The sequence below is a fragment of the Juglans regia genome, chromosome 5, assembly GCF_001411555.2.
Source record: "Juglans regia cultivar Chandler chromosome 5, Walnut 2.0, whole genome shotgun sequence".
Classification (NCBI taxonomy): Eukaryota; Viridiplantae; Streptophyta; class Magnoliopsida; order Fagales; family Juglandaceae; genus Juglans; species Juglans regia.
The window spans coordinates 17,488,180-17,498,072 of NC_049905.1; the positions used below are offsets into that span (position 1 = coordinate 17,488,180).

Sequence of the window (9,893 nt, forward strand, 5' to 3'; positions counted from 1 at the left end):
ATCATGTAACTGCTGGAGTAGGTACTCTCACTTTGGTACGTACTTACACGTACGCGATGGGCATGTATGGACATGGGGTCAACCATGGCCACCTAGAAATTAGTGTTTTGAAAATTAATATTGAAAATTAGTGTTTAATTTATACAAAGTATTACTATTTGTCACGCTTCACACTATTTAGTCCAACTTGTTAAGCAATAAACATTTTAAATAGCTTTAAAATTATCAATATCGAATACCAGACTATCATTATGAATATAAGATCTTTATATTAAAAAGTTCATATATTACTATAACTGTAAATGCTGGATTCTTTGGATAGAAATTTATAGAAAAATGATAGTTGCAGTCGTGAGTATGCAAGCGTCGCACAATTATTTTAAAAAAAGTGAATAAATGCGAAACCCACGTAAAAAAATTAATTTTTTAATAGTAAACCTTATTTTTTTTTTCAAAACGACTGCACAACGTTTATACATTCCATAACTACACGTAACATTACTCGATTGCTGATATATTACAATGTTGTAGACACCATGCGATGGGCTAAAAGTAAAGAAGGTCAAAACTCTATTAAGGTGGAGCTGAAATATGTTTCAATTCCTAGAAATTCTGTTATTTATGATGGCATGGTTATTTATAATTGCTGTGTCAAACCCATATAGTTTTGCAAAGTTACTTTTGCCTTTTCTTTTTCATAAACGATGGTCATTAAATATTTTCTACAGTCATATGAAGTGAACTCCAGAGGACTTTGAAATGTTTACGAAAAGTTGGCTTCCAGTCACCTCTCGCCTCAAAGCATTGCTGTGCTTTTGTCATGGTTATGGAGATACTTGTACATTTTTTCATTTCCAAGATTTAGGCACAATGAAAGAGATGAAACTTCATAAGCTTTTATTAGGAGATGGTGTATTTGTAATCAAAAAATCTACTCAACCTCCTACTATTCACACAACCTCCACACTCCACATTATTTTTAATTTTTATTATTTTTTTCTTTTATTAAATATTTATTATATGAATAATAAATAAAAAATTTGAAATAATTTAAAAAGAATAAACTCAAAAAAAAAATTTAAAAAAAATATTAAAAATTTAAAAAAATTTAAAAAAGTGTGGAGTGTGGAGTGTGGTGGAGGTTGTGTAGCAAAGCTCATTTGTAATATATTGTTCACATTCTTGTTTTGCAGCTGCACATGACGGTTTTCCTATTTTCTTTCTCTCTTTATTTTGTTACTTTTAAAAGACGGTTTGGATAATAAAAATATATCATCTCATAATTATAATTTTTTTAAATTTTTAAATAAAATATAATAAATAATTCAATTTTTTTAATTTTTAAAATAATAATAATATTAAAAAATAATAGTCTAATAATATTTTATTCAACTTTTATCTCATTTCATCTCATTTCATTCCAACTCATTATCCAAATAGCAACTTAAATGCATGACTGCATACCTTCTCCGAAAGTGTTGTAGTTTTTAAGATTTATCTAAAATTATTATTTGTCTCAAAAATTTAATCTATAACAGGATATAAATTTTATCATTTATATTTATGTTTTAACACTTTTCTCGTGTGGACGTGAAATATTTAATTAAATAGGCCAAAAAGATCTAGTACTATAGAATAGAATTCAAATTCAGGATATCAATCTACTTTGATATTATGTAAAATTACTACTTATCTAAAAAATTTAAACTAATAAAAATATAAAATTTTTATTATTTATATTTATGTAACACATTGGAAACTATATTATATCTACGTCCATTATAAGGTGCGGCACTCCAGGACTTCAATTTCAGAAAATATGACACTTCAACTTGTGCAATATTAGAACAAAATTTAACGAGAAGTGTTATAATTATAAATAGGCTAGTCTCATAAAAATAAATATATAAATTGACATAATTTCATATCATACGTTAGATTTACTTTATAATAAAAATTGGTTTACATACAAGTTAACGATTATAACTTATAAATTTATTTTTATAGAATCTTTTGTGACTAAAATGTTTCTCAAAACTAAAACTAAAAATAAAAATAAAAACGAATAAAAAATAAAAGGAAGAAGAAAACGAGCTTCTGGTTCTTCTATCTTAGAAAAAATTAAGTGAGTCAAAAAATTTGTTATAATAAGAAACAAAATTAGAACAATATAGGGTGGCCGGGGAACGAATTTTCATCTCTCGTTATGTCGCAGTATGGTGGCTCAAAAAAGTTAGGATTAATTAAGATGAGAAAATTACACGATGTTTTAAATTTAAAAGAAATAACAAAAAATTTCCAGAATTTAAAAAATATATTTAAAAATCGCACTTATTTTGAGATACAAAGATATTAAACAAGTTTTTATATTAAAAAATTCACTAGTACACATATTATTTTCATACCATTGAAAATATTTGTAGTAAACATTTTTTCCACTTTTATTCTCACTTCACCCTTTTTTGCCACCTTTTCAAACATTTTGGCAGATTTTATTTTCGTAAAATTTTCAACAAATATTTTTACCAATGATATTTTTATTTTATTTTATAAATAATAATTTGAAGAAGCCTTAAATGTACAATTCTTACGTAAGTTTTTTTTTAAAAATAAAATAGGCTCCACCATAAAATATAAGAAAATCATTTTTTTTTATAGGGCCTATTTATTTTTAAAAAAATCTTCTCATAAACCACTATTCAATACTTCACACCTCACACTCTATGAAAAATATCCTTACAACTTATGAAAAAAAAAACTATAAATATGAAGTGTAGAGGTGAATAGTGACTGATGCATAACATTCCTCTTATTTAAAATGATCGACTTGCACACCTAAGACTTCTACCTAATAACATTAATATTATTTTTTAATATAATTAATATCTATTCAAATCTAAAATTGTCAAGAACATAATTCTAATTTTCTGTTTTGAAATAAGTCAAAACTAATCAATTAGGAGTGTTTCATGATCAATTCAATATCTCAAAATAGTGTCATCCAATATAATCGTTATGGTTTAACTGTTGGAAGAACTGCCTGATCTCCAAGTCTTCCTTGTCGTTATGAAACATTTTAACTAGAAAATTGTTTTTACATGCTTGGATAAAGCTGTACATATAAAAACGACGTCCGACAAATCTCACGTGGCTTTCATACCGCAAAAGTAGGAACCAAAGTATAATAAATCTACGCGGTATTTAAGAAACAAAAGGATTGGATTAATGGATTTAAACCAATGAAACAACTGGGAAACACCATAACTCCCGAATCCAAAGCAGCGGTTCGGTCCGAAACTTCTTCTAAAACTAGCAACACCAACCAGAGTAGCAAGAAAATGACAACTCCCGAAACCAAACAGCTTCTACGCGTACGTACACATCAACGTCGGAACAACAGCTAGCAAAGTATTGTAACTGACTAAGGGAAATGCTAAGAGCAACTGAACAATGTAAAATGCCACGAAAACCATCCTAAGAGCAAATTTGCGAAGAGATAATATTGAAGAGACAGATGATCACTCAGAAATTATTCTAAAAAAAATGGTCGAGAATGAGTTAAATGCCGCGTGAAAGAGAAAAACCAAAAGAAGCATGCAATATCGTTTGTCTTAGTTGTTAACCAAAGCGAAAAAAATGGGATATTAAGACACGGTTGGGAAAGAAAACTACAATTAAAGCATGCACCTCGTCGTTTATATAGTTACGTATTGATTTCTATCCTTTTATTCAACTTCAGTGAAGGTGCTTTTCTTCCTTGCACTTTCTTCTTCGCTCTCTCTCTCTCTCTCTCTAGTTGATGCAACTTCATCTCACGGAGATCCTTGCATTTGCATCAGGAATCGGCCTTCCAGAGCATTCCAAACCTTATCAGTAGATAATTCAAGTCCCACCATGAGACAAAGCCTTTATACATATTCTGCATTCAACTGATCTGTTTTTGGTGTGGAGGTACTGCCATCGGCCGGGTTGTAAGATATATATATTGAGGCGGTGCTTACGTTCAAAGGAGATTAAACAGGTGAGTCTCAGAGCATTTCGTATATATATATACAAGCTGGTTTATAATTTGAACGTTAAGACATGATGCATACAATTAGCTGTATTGGGTATAAGTATAATTTTCTTTGCGTGTTTGAACTTCCAGGGGTTTGAATTTTTTTAGTTCTTCTTCATTCTATTTTAATCTTGGTTGGTTGGTTTGGTTTACACTTATAAATATGCAAATTAGAGTGTTTTGTAATTTATCTCTATATATATATCACTAACATTACTCAGTTAATATATATATATATATATCACTAATTTTAGCCGCTCTACTCTAATCCCTAATTTAATTCCCTTTAATTACGTACACTGCAGGCCTAATTTACAGAAGAGTTGATCTAGGAAAAAATGGATGGGGGAATCGACCGCGGAGGGGAAATGATGAGTACTTTCCAGTATGCAAAAGTGATCATGAAAGGAAGATGGTTCGTGTTTTTCGCCACCATGCTGATTATGTGTTGGTTTGGGGCAGCCTCCATCTATGGAGTTTACTACAAAGTGATTAAAGAAACTCTTGGGTTTGAAGCGAAAGAAATGAATCAGATAACTTTTTATGAACATGTGGGTGCATACTTCTCAGTATTCGTTGGCCTTCTTTGTGACTTGACACCAGAATGGCTTGTGCTCCTCATCGGTGCTGCCTTTAACTTTGGAGGCTTTTTCATGCCTTGGATAGCCGTCATGCACAAAATTCCGAAACCAAAAGCTTCGGAAATGGGCGTTTTCGTTGGCCTTGGGGCCGCTGCACCAAACTTTGCACACACAATAGCGCTCGTCACCTGTGTCAACAACTTCCCGGAGAGCCGAGGCGTTGTGTTGGGTCTAATGAAGGGCATGGCTGAAGCTTCTGTAGCTGTCCTGACCCAGATTTACCAGCTCGTTATACATGGAGATGATGATGTGAAAAATCTTATTCTTGCCACTGCTGTGCTCCCCGCTATAACTTCAGTTGCTTTTGTGTTCACAATCCGGAAGATAGAGCGGGATGATGACGATCAAAGGTGGCAACGTCATCCAAACGAGCTCAGAGTGTTCTTGAAATTCTATTATCTAACGAGCGTAGTTGCACTTTTTGTCTTGACCGTGACTTTGCTTGAGAGATACTTCGATGTTACCAAGACAGATCCCAAGTATCATGTCATTGTGATCTTTGTCCTGATCTTCCTCCCGCTTTATAATGTCATTAAAGAAGAGGCTGCTGCCCAGTCCAGACTCGAGAAACAGCAGTTCTTGGATCGTCTTGCAGTATTGGTAGTACACTTCATTGAAAAACCACAAGAAATATTCGTTGAAGATTCTAATTCTTCTATTAATCAAATACTAGAAGAGAAGAAGCCCAAAAGATCTTGCCTCTCAAGAATATTCTTCAGCAAACCAGAAAGAGGAGAGGACCACTCCATTTTCCAAGCAATCCTAAGCATCGACATGTTGTACATCCTTGTTATCATGCTATGCGGATATGGGTCAGGCTTGACAGCCTACGAACACTTCTGGCGCCTTGGTAAAGCACTGGGAAACAAAGAACAAGTCGTGACCTCCATTATATCAATGGCTAGTGTATGGAACTGCTTTGGGAGGATCTATTCTGGGTTCCTCTCCGAACTCTTGATTATCAAATGGAGAATTCCTAGGGCGACGATGTTGGCGTTCATGCTTCTCCTGCAATGCATAGCCATGCTCCTAGGCGCCTTCCCAGAAATCCCCGGCGCGTACTACTTAGCAACAGTGACAATTGGATTTGCACTTGGTGCACAATTGCCAGTAAACTTGGCAATGATTTCTGAGTTCTTTGGCCTTAAGTACTACGGCACATTGCTCAATTTTGCACAGTTGACCACTCCACTTGGCTTGTATTTAATGAATCAAAACCTCGCAAGAGTTCTTAATTACGAAACGGAGGTAACCTGCAACGACATTATAGCTCAGGGCAAGGATCCGTCCACTGTGATATTGGATCAAGTTTGCCGGGGTTCCCATTGTTTGAGGCTTTTATTCTCTACTTTGGCTCTCATTTCATTAGTCGGAGCTCTTGTCTCCCTAAAATTTGCAGGGAGAACACGAGGGTTTTACCAAGGGGATGTGTATAAGAAGTTTAGAGGTCAAAGATGTACAGGAAATGGCAGATCTAGGAGTGTAGAAGGTGAGGCACACGTGAAGCACTTAGAAGGGGACGTCGAGGCCGCCTTGGAGACTCATGAGATGGCTCAGGCCTGATCATGATCTCTGTTAATGGACGACAGTGAGCCTTTAAAAAGTTCAGAGAGATTGGTGGACCAAAGAGATCATCATCAAATTAGAACAAGAATTAGATATATAGGACAATGTAATTAATTTGTAAAGTTTCTTTTTAGATCTAGCATTTTTTTTTCCTATTTATTTGGCTTTGATTAGGTATTATTGGAATTAGAGTTTTTGATAAGGTATTATTGGAATTAGAGATTTGATCTAATTAATTCATATTAATAGATCCGACTAATATCATCTTAACTCATCTCATTATTATTTACAAATCTCATTACTATTTACAAACTATGTCAATTCATTCCATCTCTAAATTCAAACAGAACGGCCTGCTTAATTACATCTAACAGTAGAAGCAAACGCGCATATAAACATGATATACATATATATATATATATATATATATATATATATATATATATATATTTCATATTTACGCGTCTTTTATAAAAGTACAAAGGTGCATGGAATAACTTAATCAAAAAAGAAAATATTATTGATTAACATGAAACGTCTCTGAGGTCTCTCTCGTAAATCTTTTACAACTCATGATCATGTACATGATTAACGACAAATGATAATTTTGTAAAATTAAAAGTTATTTTTAATAAACTGACAAGCTGGCTAGCTTATATTGGTTAATTATTGTGAAATTGGAAATTGTAAGAGAGTTGCAAGAAAATTATAGTTATATTCTGAGCACCAAACGAACCAAACCCTTAACTATTTCATATGGCATATATGAAAAGCAATGCATGGCAAGCTGACAAAATTATGTAAAGAACAACAGAACAAATCAAAATGTAGATTGCCAGCTTGTTATTGATATTCAAGGCAATTGGCTGATTAATGTTTACAAGTGCATGTCACCTTATCACCTATCCTCAAGTACCTAAACCTACCTATATTCAAGCAGATTGGCTCAAGTTGGGATGTTTACAGAAAACTCCATACCTATCCTCTTTCTTTCACACTAAATATTGCTGGTTGTTGAATTAACTCTAACTTGGATATGATAAAAACGTGCTTTTGAAGTTTTTGTTTATATGCTTGTGGATAACTGATTATGTCTCATTGTTTTACATGCATTGTGCACGGTTCTTCATTCATCAGCTTGCTGCTCAATTTTTTTCATTATACTTGGAGCCCGATGTTTTTATATTATGCTTGCTGCACAGTTCTTAGATAATTTGCTGCACATATCAAAATTCTTCAATAAGTGTTGTTAAAATTTTTACACAAGTTTTGGTCAACATTCAGGATATTTGAGGAGTTTGGGTCGATATGTAAAGCATTATAGTTCTTCCTCAATGTCAAGTACCTCTATAGCGTTAGGGAATGCAAATTTCAAGATCGAAGAAGTGATTGCAAGACAACATGAGTTAGAGGCTCAATCGGTGAAATAAACAGACATGGAGATGCACATCAAATAGTATGAAGAACAACAAGAAGAGTTGAAGAGAGAGATGCAACTCTAAATGCAGACACTTATGCAACAGTTCAGGCCGCCAAACAACTAATTTTTGCATTTTGCATACATAATTTTGGGATTTAATTATAAAGTTGATGACATTATTAGTATTATTAATATTTTATTTATTTAGTTCAGATTTATGACTACTTTTATTTGTATTGAACAATTTGTAATTTATTTTTTTAATATTCTTTAATTATGCCTATTTTGTTTTAGATTTTTGGTTAAAATAAATAATTAATCGTTTGAACGTCCATGAAACGTTCGAACATGATACATCGCAAACAACCGTTCAAACATCACAATAAACCGTTCAAACGGCTGTTAATTGGCAAATCATTCAATTCTTGCATTAAACGTTCGAACATCTTACTCAATCCTTAAAATTGTAAAAATATAATTTTTGTTTGATCATCAACTTTTTGTTCGAACATTCCCTATGTCTATTTGGTTGAACAAACTAGTATCGATCAACCACCCATGTATGATACATTTGAACATACATATCCTTTTGAACTTTTTTGTTGGCGTTCGAACATCTTTTTGGAACAAAATTCAATTGTCCAAGAAAAAATGACCGTTCGAATGATCCAGCAAATTTTCGTCCCAAAAGATATTTTTTGGGACGGAATTTTGATTTTCATTCCAAAATACCTTTTGGGACAGTGATATTGGGATGACCTTGAAACGCTTTATTTTCATCCCAAAAAACATGATATGTTGTAGTGAATTTATTGCTCAGTTTGTGCTTTTAATTAGTTATTCCATTATTGTTTGCAGCATAGTATGTTTTGGTGTTTAAACTACATATGCTTGCTACCCAGTTAATGATTATTTAAAAGCATATGCTAAACTTGGTTACCATCTTTTTTTTTTTCAAATTTTTTAGAATTATGGATTAATTCCCAATTGCATGAAGTTTCCTTGATCACCACTCTCTTGAAATAGGATGAATTCAAGTGTTCTCGTTGAAGATATATACTGAATCCCAGGCATGCACGAAGATTCAACGCTGCAAAGAAAAACCCAAAGGTTGGAAACTTTAGTGTAGAAAAAAAACAATTTCCTTTTCTTTTCTTTCTTTGTAGATAATAATGAACACGAGAAGATGGAAAACTTTTGATATTTTCTTCATTACCTTTTGTGTGTACATACCTGAATATTTATAGAGTATATGCTAACAAACTTCTCCTAGGAATATACTCAAGCACTTGTTGTGCATTACAATTTACAGAGTGAATTAGTAGAGTTGGTTACAAGGTGTCGGCCATAATACACTGTAATACAATGCAGTACAGTAGCAGTACAATAGCCATACCCAGAGGGTAGGCACCAACCTATTTTAGGTGATTCCAGAAGATTCTTCTTGAGAGGTGTCCAATGAAGCAGTTGAGGTGGTTGCTCTTGTAGAGGCAGTTGATGTGCTGGAATTCTTGTAGGCAACAATAGATAGCTCAATATGCCCCTGCAAGTCTAATAGTGTGTCAACCACTTTGAGACTTGTTCCCAGTAAGTGAAAGCAAGACGAGACAATTGGTTTTGTAAAAACATCAGCTAACTGATCTTTAGAGCGGAAAAAGGCAACTTTAAGTATTTTTGCAGCGACTCTATCACATACGAAGTGGAAGTCGATCTCAATGTGTTTAGTTTGTGAGTGAAGTACAGGGTTGACGGAGAGGAAAGTGGCACCGAGGTTGTCACACCAAAGAGTTGGGGGTTTGGGAAGGAAAATACAAAGTGCTTTTAAGAGAGATTGAACCCAGAGTAATTCAGCAGTGGCATTTGCTAGGGCCTTATACTCAGCCTCGGTGCTTGATTGAACAACCATTCGTTGCTTTCGAGAACTTCAAGATACTAAATTTAGACCAAGAACAATACAAAAACCACCGGTAAAGCAGCGGTCATAAGGGCAACTAGCCCAATCCGCGTCAAAGAAGGTGTGTAGCCAAAGGGAGTTGGATTTTTGAAAGAGACTGCCAAAATTTAAAGTGTGTTTAAGGTATCGAAGTAGTCTCTTGACTGCTTGCCAATGGGACATTTTCGGATTATGCATGAACTGTAAAATTTTGTTTACGGCAAAGGCAAGGTCTGGGCGAGTTAAGGACAAGTATTGTAGACTGCCTATAATACT

General features: G+C 33.5%; 1 protein-coding gene across 1 annotated transcript; it reads left to right on the top strand.

Moving 5' to 3' along the window:
- Positions 1-4,395: 4,395 nt before the first annotated feature.
- LOC118348449 lies at positions 4,396-6,261 on the top strand. Its single transcript, XM_035690074.1, has one exon. The coding sequence runs from the start codon at positions 4,396-4,398 to the stop codon at positions 6,259-6,261; it is 1,866 nt and encodes a 621-aa protein (XP_035545967.1).
- The last annotated feature ends 3,632 nt before the right edge of the window (positions 6,262-9,893 follow it).